The sequence below is a fragment of the Kogia breviceps genome, chromosome 5 (genome assembly GCF_026419965.1).
Source record: "Kogia breviceps isolate mKogBre1 chromosome 5, mKogBre1 haplotype 1, whole genome shotgun sequence".
In the NCBI taxonomy this organism is placed as follows: Eukaryota; Metazoa; Chordata; class Mammalia; order Artiodactyla; family Physeteridae; genus Kogia; species Kogia breviceps.
The window spans coordinates 101,631,056-101,647,670 of record NC_081314.1 but is presented as its reverse complement, the minus strand read 5'-3'; the positions used below and the strand labels follow the sequence as shown (position 1 = coordinate 101,647,670).

Below are 16,615 nucleotides of genomic sequence, written 5' to 3'. Positions count from 1 at the left end.
TAAATTTCCCTCGACTAAAAAGTTTGAAAATCTTTCACTGTAACCACTTATGTCTCCTTCCTTATCTATAAAATAGGATAGGAATAGTAAAGCTAACTCATGATAGAGATATTGTGAGCATTAAATTAGTTAACACACAGAAAATGCTTAGAAAAGTACCCGGCACCTACTAAGCACACAATATAAATGGTAGCTACATAATAATAACTTTGTTGCTTAATTTGCTATTAAACATAAGGCCCAGTGTCTTTACCTACATGAGTAATTCTTAACCAAGAAAGGATATCCTTTACCACAATGGGAGACCAGATAAAAATTTTGTTTTAGGGCAGTTGTTTTTATCAAATAAACCTAGTAGAAAAGAATTACATCAGTCAAAATCCCTGTGGAAGCTAGGATTTACTATCAAATAGCAATGAATTTATATCTTATGTACCTCTGGTAAAGTTCTCTGGAAAAAAAAAATGTTTTGTAAAGATCTAAAGCACATTTCTCTTCAGAATCTTAAACTAGCCCTGATCCAGATTTCTCCAGTTCTCAAAAGGGACGAACTCAGTTGTAAGAGAACAGACCACCTAGGTGGGTGCAAACCACACCAGCATAAGAAAGCTTCATACACACAGAACCAAGTCTTTTAACAGCCCCTGGGCAAAGTTTGCAAATTTCCATAAGGACAAGGTTAGTTACAAGAGACTCTACAGAGGGAAGAAGGGGCCCAGGTTTTCCAAAAGAGTTTTAAAAAGTTCTGGTCAAGGAGGGCTTTGGGGTATGCATGTCTACTCACAGTTCTCCCAGTCCAGACAGTTCAACAATTAGAGGTTATTTTCACAGTAAAAGATATATATATATATATATATATATATATATATATATATATATATAGAATACAACTGACATTTAACATTTATTTTAGCTTAGTACTTTTCCAAAGAAATTGCATTGAAAGAAAGAAAACACAAGATAATTTCCTATTAAGAAAGGGCTTAAGCTTGGTGTTAAGCCAAAAGTAATTAAAGCATAAACGAATAACTTTATATGACTAAAAAGTAGGTGACAGTGGAAAGATGAGGATAGAATGTAGACTGGAATCAAATTAGAAAGGGCTCTGTATGATAAGTCTAGACCTATTTTCCCCCTAACACATACACACACAAAAGCTGATTTTAAGAGGTATTAAACTTTTTCTTAAAAAAAAAAAAAAAAGCTACCATTTTTTTATCCCAAGAGTTGTGAGAAACAGTATTATCTTCTCTAAGAAGGCTTTCCTTGTCTAGTGACAACCCTCTTACTACCTCTCTACCACCTCTCACTATCTCTCTCTCTCTCTCACACACACACACACACACACACACACACACACACACACACGAAGGCTGAACACCCTCCTGTGCTCCCAAAAAACTCTATGATTGTTTCTAACAGGCATACTAAAACTGTTCATATGGGCTTCCCTAGTGGCGCAGTGGTTGGGAGTCCGCCTGCCGATGCGGGGGACGCGGGTTCGTGCCCCGGTCCGGGGGGATCCCACGTGCCACAGAGCGGCTGGGCCCGTGAGCCGTGCCCGCTGAGCCTGCGCGTTCGCAGCCTGTGCCCCGCAATGGGAGAGGCCCGCATACCGCAAAAAAAAAAAAAAACAAAACTGTTCATATGTCCATTTCTCCCATTAGACTATAAATGACTTAGGAATAAGAGCTGTCATTCCGTTTTTTCTACCTTGTACATTGCCTGACAGTAGTAGATGTTCAAAAACTGTTCCCTGGGGCTTCCCTGGTGGCGCAGTGGTTGAGAGTCCGCCTGACGATGCAGGGGACGCAGGTTTGTGCCCCGATCTGGGAAGATCCCACATGCCACGGAGCAGCTGGGCCCGTGAGCCATGGCCGCTGGGCCTGCACGTCCGGAGTCTGTGCTCCGCGAAGGGAGAGACCACAACAGTGAGAAGCCCACGTACCGAAGGAAAAAAAAAAAAAAAAAATGTTCCCTGAACTATCAAAATTACCACATGTCTGTTAAAGAAGAAAAATTAATCTAAGCATCAATTATATGACATGCACTGAGTAACATACAATTTAAAATCTGTATCTACAATTTAAAATCTATTTCTAAGAATGGCTCACGTTTCTTAAGGAAAAAAATTACACCTCAATTTAATGAATTGGAAACATGTTTAATATAAAATGTTGATATTCTCAAAGCATTATTTCCATATGAATTTAGGAAAACAAATTTTAAACAATCTTCAAAACATGATAAAGAACAGTGGTGTCTTTCAAAAACATACAAACAAAAAAGTTAAGAAGTCACAAGGAGATGTATTAGATACTTGCTTTCCCAAAATTAGATATACAAAATAATTAAGTCATCTTAAAAAATCCCCTCCCCCCACACAGAAATTGGGAATGAAACATGTAATTATAACCATCTTTATAGGAAATTTCCAAAGGACAAATATCTTTAACAATATAAAGATGATGGCAAGATTAACAGAAACTTAAGGACACTAAGGCTTAACTGACAACCTCAATTCACAGGATTTTGAAATAAAATGTTCCGACTTTTAGCTTCATCTTAAATTGCCTTTGCTTCACTGCTTTATATACAGTAACAATGTAAATCTAAGAGATGTTTAAGACAGAAGATTAAAAAACATTTTTCTTATCTGAGAAAATACAATATAATCATCCCCTCAAAATATTCCTGATAACATTAGAAGGTTATGAAGTGTTTAATCATATGTAATACCACCATCATCACATCAATTCAGAACTGTTACCTGAACATTTCATAAAAACTTATGCTCCATGGGGATCACAGCTCCTTAAAAATTACAATTTAAAAATACAAAAGCAATGAGAGCAATCTGGCTTTTGCAGATGAATACTGGGTAAACAGCTATAAAATTATGTATTTAGTCCTAACAATTAATATAGAAGACTTTGAGGATTTTTTTTAATTAAAGTTATGAAGTCACCAATTTTATCTTCTATACTTACAGAGACTGTGTACATATATTCTGGGATGTCAGAATAGGATAGAAGTCAATATTTATATAGCTATACCTCAAATAAACTAAGTTGAGCTACATATACAATTTTTAAAAACCTATTTTGGATAGCTAAATTTTTCTTCCAAATTTCACTCTGAATGAATGAACTAAATTCTCAGATCCCCACACATGACATCAAAAGAAATGGAAAACAAACAACAATTAGAATAGAGTAATGGTTTCACTTAGCAACTGGGAAAAATAAGCTGCGCATTGAAAGAGTGAATTTTTATCACCTTCCTAACATTATGTCTTCTCTCACACTATACAGAAGGGATGCCGTAAATGGCATTTTCTGAAGCCTTGATACTAAATTCTTTTAAAAAAAAATACACAGTATTCATATTGCATGCTTGAGCTGCAAAGAATAGAATTACAATATAATGTGACTTGTCAATGAATTTGACAAGCACTGGGGCTGGCACCAGGGAGGACCTAACTCCCTTCAACTCCCAGTTATGTGGAAGTACAGATCACATAGTTTTATTATCTATAAAAACATTCCCACATTACATATGCTATTGCATAATCCAAGCATATTTAATCAGAAAAATATCAAATATTTATGAAATTTTAATTTCTATCTAATGACTTTATCTATATCACCCCCATTTCCACTCCATCTATGAGATCCTAACAATTCTAATATTATATCTTATATATTTTAAATAATGTACAGTGACTTATAAAACTACTGCAAGTTATTTTCTTCTCTGTGAGCTGGCTAACACAAATGCTGATAAGCAGCTTTCCAGTAATCGTACAGAACATCTGTGTCATGTTTGTACAGATTAACTAGCTACTGCTGCCCTTCTGTTGCTGTAAATGAAGTTTCAAAATGAGCTCTCGAATATCTTCCCGTTTGGTCTTTATTACATGACGAGGAAACCATTTCTCCAAATGAATTGGAAGTTCAAAGTTAACAATAGGATCCTAATGAGAGAAAAGACAGAGTACAATCACTTTAGCAGTATAATTCAAATTTGTTTTAAGCTCACTTTTATAAGAAATGAGAAATTGCTAACTTTTTAAAATAACAGCTTTACTGAGATATATTTCACATAACATACAATTTGCCTATTCAACTGAATGATTTTCAGTGTATTCAGAGTTGTGCAACCATCACCACAATCAATTTTAGAACATTTTCATTAAACTGCTAACTTTTGAACATCAAAATTAAACACCATATGTTCTGCTACAATGCATATTTAAGTGAATTAGTGCAAAGAGAATTAGTAAACAGAGAATGATTCAGTACAATGCAGAAGTCAGGCTGGTTTGAACACAATTTTTTCCAACATGTTAATATTTTGAAACTATTAAAAAGAAGAGGAAGCCTTAGCAGTAAATGAAGAATCTCACATAAAAAGTAGAAAATCCTGCAGAAGTACCTTCTTTTAATCCATGAAATAGCCAATTTAGTGGCTTAAGGAACTGATATATTTTCCATATGTTAAGCTTAATAAGGAAGTTGCAAGTTGCAACTGCAAAGACAATTCTGCCTGTGTTTAAAAAAATAAATGAGTAACTGCTGAATAAGACTACCCCTAGATCATGTTTATAAATTTGATGAAACTATTAGAAGCCAGATATAAGAAGGACTTACATCTTAAAGAAGAAATTAAGAGTCCCAGAGTATAAAGCTGAAATGAAGGACTGACTGTGATTCTAGGGGCACATCTCAGTGGAGATTTAACTGTGCAAGTATTTTTATTAGGATTAAAATTGTTTTTCTTATGGCCTAGTTACAAAGTTCCACAGGTTTTGAATGGTCAACCTGAAACCTATTGTCTTCAATCCACACTGTTATATTAGTGCACAAATTTGTGAAACACAAGATTTAGTGTTCTGAGGTTTTCCCCCCAGCAATCTTAAGTGGTGCTATCACCTATATGAGAAGTATGTTCGGGCTTCCCTGGTGGCGCAGTGGTTGAGAGTCCCCCTGCTGATGCAGGGGACATGGGTTCGTGCCCCTGTCTGGGAAGATTCTACATGCCGTGGAGCAGCTAGGCCTGTGAGCCATGGCCGCTAAGCCTGTGCTCCGCAATGGGAGAGGCCACAACAGTGAGAGGCCTGCATACCGCAAAAAAAAAAAAAAAAAAAAAAAGTATGTTCTACTGACTGAGGCTACATAAAGTAGAATTATATAACAGACTCAGACTATGTTATGTAATAAGGCACTTTGGATATCTAAAAACAAAATCAAATCTCTTTGGAAAGAGTATTAGAAGGCCAGAACTGTCACCCTATAATGAAGTTCCAGTCTAGAATAAAAAAGGAAAAAAAACCCAGCATAACATGTTTAGTAGTTTCCATAATGTGTACCATGTTCTACTGTATATTATCAATCCTCCCCAATTATACCAAAAGTTATAACTGCATACTATAACCCTCATGCTTTGAAAGTACCTTTAAGGATTTTCCAAACAAGCTTCTGGTCAAAAATACCTTTTGCTATACCCATTTTCATAAATAATACTGGTTATGACTGAAGTAATGAGCTAACAGTTCAAAAAGCAGAGTGATCTGTAGCTATTTAAAATTTCTTTTTAGTATTGCTACAGTTCCTATAGAGTCTCTGATGAGCTAGAAAATAATACCCATAACTTGTCATTGTACTTACGTAGCTTATGGTTTTCTGAGCTTCTTCAATACACAAGTCTTTTAGTTTTAAAATTTTTCCTTCAAATTTGTGTCTGCCTTATTCTCTCTCTCCACCCTTAATCCTTCTGCAACTCCAATTACATGTAAATTAGACTTTCTGACTGTATCACACTTGTCTCTTATGCTCTGTTCTCTTCTTTACATTCTTTTTCCTCTCTGAGCTACAGTGGGATACTTTCTATTGTCCTTTTTTAAAGTTCCCTCACCTGTCTTCTGCTTTATTCAGTCTGCTATCAAACCCATACAGTAAGTTCTTAATTTCAGATATATCATTATGCATTTTCAGTTCTAGAATGTCCACTTGACTTTTTTTTTTTAGCAGATTCAATTTTCATCCATTTTGTTTATCTTTGACTATTTTCTCCAACATATTAATCAAATCATTTTAAAGTTCTTATCTTCTAACTCCAATATCTGGGTTATATATGGTTCTATGCCTTTTTTTTTCCTTATTTCTTGATTACCTCTAACATTTTCTTGCTTCTTTGCTTGCCCAGTAATTTGTGATTATATGCTGGTAATTGTGAATAAAAAACGTATTTATGTCTTTACATACCTTAAAGAAGCTTTCCACATATTGCAGTAAATATACTCCACAATCACTGCTATTATCTTGTTTAGGAACTTTAGGGCATAGGTCCACCATGTTTGTTTTGCTGAATTCACGATGAGTTTTTCGTTTAACTTCCCACTCTACCTCTAAATACCTTAAATCATCAAAAAGTAGAGTGACTCAAGTAGAAATTTCTTTACTATTATGCAACACTTTCACAAAAATGGAAAAACATTTGCTGCCAAATATATTGCCTCCAGCCACATTTCAAAAGACTTAATCCTTAACAGCACAAATTGTAATGTGAGGCTTCAAAAGTGCTACTTTAAATAAAATCATCTGAGTTTCAAACTAAAAGCCAGACTTTTTTCAACAACTCAACTTTCACAACTCATATACATAAGTCACTTATATTACAAAGTAAACTAAACAAATTATTTTTAAACTTTAGTTGCTAGTTTTTTCCAGATCCTGTAGGAAATTTAAAAATTACAAACACACATGCACACACAAAATAAGAATGTGAAAGAGTTCTTATTTTTTTCTAAAGTGTTACTTTTGACAACCACTAATATTTGCAATGCTCCTTTGTAAAATTATGTCTTTTGTTCAATTGTGCATACAAATTCCAAATTTACTTTTGATATAATCCTTGAGAAATATTTTACATATAATGGGGATATTTGTTATTAATTAGATTTGCAGGCATCATCTAAATAAATAATAAAATATAATTCCTGATATAATCTTTTCAGTAATTCTTAAGGCAACTTAAAAATTATTGAGATTTTAGTAAAATTGTCATTACTTACTCTCGTAAATTCTGAACTGTGTTTTGTATAGAAGCAGCTTTCAAGGAGTCTAGTATGAGAATGCATGGCCTATGAAAATCACAGGAAGAAATCAAGATGTATATATTCATATATGAAGTAAACCTAAGTATCTGAAAAGACTTATTATAGCATGTACATACCTTTTACACATTTTCTTTGGTACTGACATATTCATCTCAGGACTCTGAAATAACATGAATTTTTACGACTTTGCAATTAAAGCTAGTGTAAATAAATTAATATTCAGTTACTCTTTAAAATGTTTCAAATAGAGACTTCCCCGGTGGCACAGTGGCTAAGACTCCATGTTCCCAATGCAGGGGGCCTGAGTTCGATCCCTGGTCAGGGAACTAGATCCCACATGCATGCTGCAACTAAGAGTTTGCTTGCCACAACTAAGAAGCCCATGTGCCACAACTAAGGAGCCAGCAAGCTGCAACTAAGGAGCCCTCAAGCCACAACTAAGGAGCCCACCTGCCACAACTAAGGAGCCAACAAGCCACAACTAAGGAGCCCACAAGCTGCAACTAAGGAGCCCACGAGCCACAACTAAGACCCAGCACAACCAAATAAATAAAGTAAAATTTTTAAAAAAGAAATAGAAAATGTTTCAAATAACTTTAAAATTAAAATTTCAAATAAGAGTTCTTTTCATCATCTAAAGTGAGCCAACTTCATTTTTTTTTAATTTATAGATTTCTTTTCTTATACTGGTGAAACTAGTTTATACACTTTTACATGTGACCTCAAGAAGTTATGGAGCTTTAACATGGCCTAAAAAACAACCTGGAACTTGAATTACTTCTATTCAGAGTTGCCATCTTAAGCAAAGATAAAGAAGTTAACTGAACCTGTCCTTATACACATTCTCTTAACTCAGTATATGATATCAATAGAGACAGACTTCTTCTCTTTGAAGCACAAGAAGCAGATTATTAATGTACACTAAGGGACAAGAGATGGGGTATTTTGTTATTTTTGTTGATAAATTTAAGAATCAATAGATCAAACTTTCTTTAATATGCAGAACTTCTCAGTACCTTTATTATTCTAATATAACAGTGAATCTCTAAGAGAGGAATAGGACACAGGGTTTATCCAACTTAACTGACCTTAGAATCCTTTTTATCATAAACTGCATCTTAGAACAAGTATTCCATGGAACCCAATTTGGGAAACCTGGCTCTAGAGGCAAGAAGGAACTCCCCTATTCTGCCGCTGTGACATCAGAAAAGGAAACCTCCTTCCTTCTGCCCACCCTGTACCGCTGACAGGAAAGACACAGCCCTATGCCAGGGAGGCTGCTGCTGTCTGTATGTATTAAAAAATAATTAGGTGGCTACCTTAATCAATTAAGATACCAAATCTAGACCATGAATATCAGTTTAGAGGTCCATTTAAAGAAAAATTAACAGTAACTATCTTAGCCTCAGGAGTCATATGGGTTGACCATGAGTCTACTTTGAATGATTTTTACCAACAACTTATAATAATAGAAAGTGGAATATAAAATATAGGTAATTAATTACTCTGAGTGCAAAATCTAATGACATAGTGAAGAATAAAAGTATATTTTTCCATAGAAATTGAAAAAGTAGTCGACCAAGATGATCAGATAAACTATAAACAAACCTACGGAGTTAAAGTAAGCTAAACAGATGCAAAAAGAATGATAATTTCTCTTGTTCTCTTTTCCATCCCAACGAAATACTCCAAAGAATCATAAAACAGCATAATTTAATTATGGTACACCAATATCCATCACAGCCCACCTAGCTATGCCCTATTTTCCAGATAAAATTGTTGTATTCATGAGTTTTCCTTCCTTTACATTTATAAAAACACACTTACTTGAGAATCTTCTATACCCAAGGATAGCGCTGAAGAAGTATCCAGATCATTATCTAGTTAGAAATAACAAAACAGTTACGTGTGTTTATGTCTAATACAAAGTATTTAGATAAGGTTAAATTGTAATTTGTATGCACAGTAGTAATTAAAGGGAAAAAATACCTGGGAACTATTTAATTTTTTTTTATGGTTAATGTTACAAAAAAATCCAATCAATGGATAAAACTAACAATACTTAATTGGCTGTCATCACACAATACATACACCGCAGAGCCAAAACTTGAAATACCAGTTAGCTGGGGCCAGTTTCCTGTAAAAAGACAATCTTCATAGATTGCTTACTTATCAAAATCTCTGCTGTTTTAATGTGGAGGATGGTTAACTTGCCTAGTAATAATTCTTCTAACATATGATCATAGAGTGTTGCATAAATACACTTTTGCAGCATAGGAGGATTAGACAAAATAGAAAGTAATCAGTTGCTTTATCAGTCTTTCTTTCTCCCCCACAAGAGATAGGTTTTGGCCAGTATTAATGGTAATGGCTATTATTAATTCTGCGTGCTGCTTAGGCTACAGCTATAAAATACAATTTGATTTTTTTTTCTCAAAGAAAGTAGGCTTATTTGCTTACTTAAGATTTGGGTTGTAACATAAGAAAAATCATGGAAAAATTATAAGAGACCCGATATTACCTAGCCAAATTACTAGTGTCAACAGGAATTGTGTTAATTTATATTAAGAAAAAGGAAAAAGGGGAGATTTCAAGCTATGCCTGAAGATTCATGGCATGAATTCTTAGAAAGATTATTTTATAAAAACTGCTATGATAAAACTTGATATAACAGTAAAACCTGACAATTACATTTTGTTTATACATGAGTCTGGGTATCTATCATGAAAATTTCAGACATTTCTTCTAATAAACTAAATGATAAGAAATAATTATACTATCCTTTAACTTCATATTGTTCTCTATAATCATTTTACTGTTGCCAACATTATTAAAAACACATTAAGTTTATCACCTATTGTTTTGTTGTCATGTTGGGATTGCTGAGCCTGGGAGTGCTGGGATATAGTTTGTGGAAAATCTTCATACACAGCTTCTTCTAACCATGGAAAACAAATGACTGCAAGATACCAGTGAGACCTGTTGAAAAAGAAATATAATCTTAATAACACAAAATCTAAACAATGCAGAAGAATATGTTCTAGAACTATAGCTGAGAAGGTGGGTATAACAAACATCAATTTTGAAGAAGTCCACTGTAGTATCTGAACACGCATTCCAAAACTAATTTAAAAAGCACTAAGACTTCTTAGGGTAAAATCTGAGTAAGTCAAACTTATTTACTTTTATATAATTAGTGTTTCCTGTTGAGAATCTGCTTTAATAAACAAGCAAAGAGACTTATAGCATCACCTTTTTTCTGTTAGTGCTTAAATAGCTTGTTCTCTTAAATATTTGAAAATTTATCCTAAAAGCTTTTGATTTTTTGTTTAGAAAATCTTTTCTTGAGTCCCACCTGAAAATAAACTGTATGTCTAAGCCATTATCGTCTTGTGGGCATTTGTCATTTTTTTTCCCACTATTTACAACATAAGTACTGTCAAACCAAAATGCAAGATAAACTCATTATTTTAGCTACTTCTTTAGAAAAAAATTAAAAATAATACCTGGGTTTATCTACCCATACTTTTTTACTGATTATTAATCTAAAAATGCACAAAGTATTTTTCTGCACTCTCCGATTTTTTTTTTTAATAATCTGAAATACTCACGACTCATTTACAGGCACAAAGATGTAATCTTTATTAAAGATGTTTATGTGACGAGTCCATGTTCTTACTCTCTTATGTCTTCTCTGAGCCATTCTGGGAACAAAAAGACATATTTGATAGATAAAAAATTAAAAATTTAAGATAAGGATTTCAGGGGTCTTTTTTATATACTGAGAAATGCTAGCTTTAGTTTATTTAACCATCTTCTTCAAGGTACATAATATTTAACAGACTAGAAAATTATCTCATTTTATTAACTCCTGGCTGTTTTTAAATATGATCACTATTTATAAACAATAAAGTAATGGATAAAAGAAAGACAGCAATTCATAAAATGCTTTACAGATTCCAAAAGTGTCTCAGCAACTGAATCTAAATAGCTATACCTATTTATTCTATTTAGTTCCACCTGGGCTGATATAAAATATTACCATTAAACCTTAACAGAATGTTCTAAATGTTATATCTGTGACAAGGGAGATGTTAAAACTTAATGGAAGAGGAGGGATGAGGTATATAGTCTTAGATTTTTAAAGATGAGACTCATCTCCCTTTATTTCATTTATAAGAATATTATAGGACAATGAGTTAAGCATACCCATTATCCATCCTTTATTTCTTTGACAAATATTTATTAGGTTCCTAAGAACAAATAATGAAAATCACTCACACTGCCCTAAAAGGATTTAAAAAATAATGAAGGCAGAAAAAAACTACAACAAATAATTAAATAAGTGTCATAAAGGATACAAAGGAATTATGGTGATGGCATCTAGGAAAAACATGAAGGGTTGGGACACACAAATAATAATTCCTTTTCTTTACCTCATTAGGGAAGTTAAAGAAGGAAGATATCAAACCAAGTCTGGATGTCAAAAAAGGTTCTAGGAAAGGGATAGCATTTCACAGTGGCATAAAGGAGATGGTGATATGTGACTTCTGGCTCAGTCCCACAAAGGACCTCTTTTTAGTCAGAAAATTAAACAAATCATTAAGTTCTTACACATTTACATACCAAGTAACACAGGAAACAGATGTCTTTGCCCTATCCAAATGAATATCTAACCAAACTCACAGGAATATCTAACCAAACTCACAGGAGTAGACATTGGGAGTAAGATGGGGCTAAAAGATGTGGTAGGAATTAGTCACTATGCAAAAGATTAACTTCATAAATAATGAGTCATATGTTTACCAAATTTTCTTATTTCAAAATGACCCAACCATTACAATGATTATAAATTATTATTTTTACCTAGTGCAGAGTCTCTTAATTTGTTTTCCATCTGAAAGATCTTAATGATAGACACCTGGTTTTCTTTTGTCTTGTTGTGTTGCTGTTTGGTAGATTTCCTGATTATGTTAACCTTATTTGATTGGGAACACATTAGATATTGGATGGGGCAAGGATGACAGGAGAGAATAAGGGGGCTGCAATATAATCGCTTATTCTGTTCCTAACTGTATGGAAAATCCTCAACTAATGTCTAACAGTTCTCTCCCCATTCAATAACATACATTATTATCTTTTATTTTGAGTTCCCAGTATGTTCTAAGAACTGAGCAAAATGCACCAGGCATAGAGTAGAAAATAGGACAGATGAAGTCCCTGACCTCATGGAGCTTGTATTTTAGAATAAGAAACAGAAAATGAACAAACAAACAAAAAAATGATTAGAGATCATGTTGTAAAATACATTAAAAAGTGCCAGAAGAAGAAATTTCTGTCAGAAAACAGGAAAGAGCTTAAGCATATTTGAAAACTGAAAGGAAGTAGGCTGAGCTGAAGTGTGATAAATGAGGGGAGAGAATGCTGTGAGATGAGTTTAGGGACATGGACAGAAGCAGATCTTGCAGGATCTCATAAACCACAGTAATGACTTTGTGAATCATTTAGTCTGCTATTTCCTAACACTAGTAGTTTGAGCTTCCTGTAGGATTGATTAGCCGTAAATTATGCTTTGTATCCCTTGTCACTTTGCTTCTGGGTTCTTTTTTTTTTTTAACTGATTTGTAGGGATTATTTGTGTGAATACTAATTGTATACATATCAAGCTAAGCATTAGTATGAGTATTTGTGTGTGTGTATATGTATGTATGTGTTCATATGTATATGTGTATATATAAATATATATTATGCATAAGATACATATAAGATCTATCTTACACTGGAAGATGCCACTCATCTAACTCAGTTTTTTTTTTTTTAAGATGTTGGGGGTAGGAGTTTATTAATTAATTTATTTATTTTTGCTGTGTTGGGTCTTCGTTTCTGTGTGAGGGCTTTCTCTAGTTGTGGCAAGCGGGAGCCACTCTTCATCGCAGTGTACGGGCCTCTCACTATTGCAGACTCTCTTGTTGCGGAGCACAGGCTCCAGACATGCAGGCTCAGTAGTTGTGGCTCACAGGCCTAGTTGCTCCGTAGCATGTGGGATTCTCCCAGACCAGGGCTTGAACCCATGTCCCCTACATTAGCAGGCAGATTCTCAACCACTGCACCACCAGGGAAGCCCAATCAGTTTTGTATTATGTTTAAATATGATCATTCATACATCAAATTTTTTAATTAAAAAAAATTTTTTAATACAGCAGAATCTACCTTTTCATTTCCTCAGTTTCTTCGTGGGTATGCCAAATGCATAATTCTCCACACTGACTAGTAATCTTAAAACAAAATGTGGGATTAAGTGCATGGTGCCAACCATGTTTCTATACTCATAAAACAGAAAAGGAGGGCATCAGAAATGTTAAATATCAAATTTATTTAATAAATCTTCCCCTTCCATATATCCCTCTCCATTAACCCTGATTATCAGGAATATTTTCAGACTGATTTTCTCCTTAGTTGACCCTGGCAGGCCTTGTCAACCAGCACAAATTCGAAATCCATAAAGACACTCAAAATATAGATGACTACACATCCCAGTTTGTCTAGGGCAGCCCCAGTATACATGGGTTGCCCAGTGTAGCTATTAATAGAGCCTCCTTTTTATTCTCTCAAGTGTCCCAATTTAGGCCATAAATTATATAGTTGCAATACTAAAAACAACAGACAAAACTTGAACTTTGAAACTGGAAAGCTATATCCAACTTCAGATAACTTATCTAACTTCTTTAAGCTTCAATTCATAACAATAATGGCATTTATGTCATAAGACTACTGTAGAATCAAACAAAATAACTTTATGTTCACTGCCATGGCTCCAAGCAGGTACTCAATAAATGTTAATACTCTCTCTATTCCTATCCTTCTTCTCCAAAAATACAACAAATTCTGACAGTTTACCCATTTAATCATCTTCTTACTTGCTTATTATTCCTATTATTTTAAAGGGATGAAACAACTCTCACAGCCATTTTTTCAAAGGCAGTGCAGTACAACAAAAACATCTCTGGATTAGTGGTTAAAAGATAAAGATTTAAGTCCCAACCAGTTCTGTCACTTACCAGGGTTCTGCCAATCTTTATTGGCCTGCTTCCTCATCTGAAGCCTTACATACCTAAAAGCACTGTTATGGGAAGAAATAATGTACAAAAATGTACCTTGTAACGTGGTAGACAAATGCTTACATTAACTTTTTTAAAAATAAAAACTCTTAATTTTATCATGGGCCTACCATATAGATTATTACATGAATTGTTAGGGGCAGGGAGAGGGGTGAAGTGGCTCCAAGCTCACAACTATCCAAGTTACTGCTAAGATACAAGAATTACTCCTTCTTCCTTTTTGCCTAGCCCCATCCACTGCTCTATAGGTTTTAGAATTAATCCAAAAAATGCCTGGACAGAAATTCAGCTGAATTGTGGGAACGTGCTATTTTATAACGTTACATCAGTTTAATTAAATAGTAGTATGTTAGTGAGGGTCCAACCAGGAAAACATAAATCTCCCAATATATTTAAGACAGATAAAATGTAATGCAAATAATTGGCTACAGTGGTGATAGAAAAAGCGCAATGCCACAAAAGGCAATCAGTGAGGCAACCAGAGCTTAGCATAGTAGGACAATGCTACACCCTTATGCTGAATGGCAAAGTGAAGAAGTAGTACCTCCAAATGGAAGCTGGAGCTCTATCACGTCTGTGCAGTGAAAGAAGGACCCACAGAGGAACTAGAACCACTACCAGAATAACTGCCCAAGGCAAAGAGGGTAAGGAAGAAACATCCTGACTTCTTCTTTCCTTGCCTCCCAACCTCCAATATCCCCCACAGAACATGCTATTGGAAATGCAACTTGTAAGAGTCAGCCTCCCTGTGATAGGGAACAGAACAGTGGAAAGGTAAGAAATGCCTCTCAGAGCAAACAGGCCCAGCACCTGCCAAAGTGGTACTACTGCTCACTCTAGGAAATACTGTAAGAAGTTATTTCGCTAAGTCCATCAAAATAGTATGTTTTCCTCTTAAAACTTAAGTACACTGAAAGACTGACTTACGAAAGATTTGGATTATCTTCTGTTAAATTATTTTCCTTTCTTGTCAAGCATTTGTAGAAAAAGCTACTAAAAATGTGACTTCGTTCAACAAGTTCATCTGACACCTTCTCCAATATAAGATACCTGCAAAGTAACAACACCACAAAAGTAAATTATTTTTAGATTTTATCCAGTCTTCCTCCAATTATCTGTGTTCAGAAAATCTTCATTTTTATGTCCTATTAGAGTCAAAGCAATCTTGCAATTTGCTCTGATTTCAGCTTTTTTTGTTGTTCTTTAGTTACCTCACCTTCTACCAAGATCAATTAAAGCAGAAATTTTCCACATATTCATTTACTTAACAAATATTTCTCAAATTCCTAATATGTGCCAAGTACCATATTTATACTAGCGACATAAAACGAGAGGGGGCAAAAAAAGTTTCTGCCCCCCCGTAGAGCTTACAATCCAGAAGAGTGACAGTGAAGGAAGTATTAATCAAATAATCATGCAATCAAATACAAAACTGAAACCATGACACTCCTAAACAAATCTAGAGAAATTTTAATAACTCTGAGACATGACTAATCTCTAAATCCTTAGTCTATTTCTTTACTAAAACAATTCTTCAACACAAGTTTATAATTAAATCACTTAGTGATTAAACCTCTCATAATTAGAGAACTCTACTATTGTTAATAGTTTATAAAGGTTCAAAAATGATCTTGGGGCTTCCCTGGTGGCGCAGTGGTTGAGAGTCCCCCTGTCAATGCAGGGGACACGGGTTCATGCCCCGGTCTGGGAAGATCCCACATGCCACGGAGAGGCTGGGCCCGTGAGCCATGGCCGCTGAGCCTGTGCGTCTGGAGCCTGTGGTCCACAACGGGAGAGGCCACAACAGTGAGAGGCCCGCGTATTGCAAAAAAAAAAAAAAAAAAAGAAAAAATCTTGGAATTGCTTTTATAAAAAGCATAAAAGACAAACACAACTTGAATTTTTTTAAATGTGGTTATTTGGAGGGTATACTATGTGGAAGGCGACACAAAGAATGCTTTTGGTATGCTGCAAGTGTTCTTTACCTTAATCTGAATGGCGATAACATGGGTACACACATATGTGAACATTCATGAGCTATACACTTAAAATTTGTGCACTTTCCTATATGAAAGTTATTCATCAATATTAAAAATAAATAGAAAGTAGTTTAAAAAATAAAGTAGAATCCCCTCTGAAAAGAAGTCAGAGTCAGAGATACAGGCAGTTCAGTGAAAAGGAAGTATATAAAAATATTCTTAGAACTGAATTTGAAATAAAATTTTATTAGTTAATTCTAATAAAACATATCAAAATTAACATCAAAGATGATCCAACTCATCTCACAAAATATAAATTTGACACTACTTAGGGTTACAAAAATAAGTAAGATATAAGATGCTCCACCTTTAGAAGGAAAATAATCATAATGCTACCC

General features: G+C 34.4%; 1 protein-coding gene across 18 annotated transcripts in view; it reads right to left on the bottom strand.

The window, feature by feature from the left end:
• Nucleotides 1-2,146: 2,146 nt before the first annotated feature.
• SENP7 (SUMO specific peptidase 7) overlaps nt 2,147-16,615 on the bottom strand; it is a 159,632-nt gene continuing 145,163 nt past the window's right edge. For 17 of the 18 annotated variants that reach the window (XM_067034743.1, XM_067034744.1, XM_067034733.1 and 14 more), the window contains 8 exons: nt 15,166-15,288; nt 10,732-10,824; nt 9,975-10,099; nt 8,948-9,000; nt 7,237-7,280; nt 7,076-7,144; nt 6,267-6,417; nt 2,147-3,976 (listed from right to left, as the gene is read on the bottom strand). In XM_067034743.1, the coding sequence (XP_066890844.1) occupies nt 3,839-3,976; nt 6,267-6,417; nt 7,076-7,144; nt 7,237-7,280; nt 8,948-9,000; nt 9,975-10,099; nt 10,732-10,824; nt 15,166-15,288 (796 nt within the window). In that variant the 3' untranslated portion in view covers nt 2,147-3,838. Of the gene's footprint in view, nt 3,977-6,266; nt 6,418-7,075; nt 7,145-7,236; nt 7,281-8,947; nt 9,001-9,974; nt 10,100-10,731; nt 10,825-14,178; nt 14,241-15,165; nt 15,289-16,615 lie in introns of those variants that run through there. The other variant, XR_009335875.2, reaches the window with a different exon arrangement.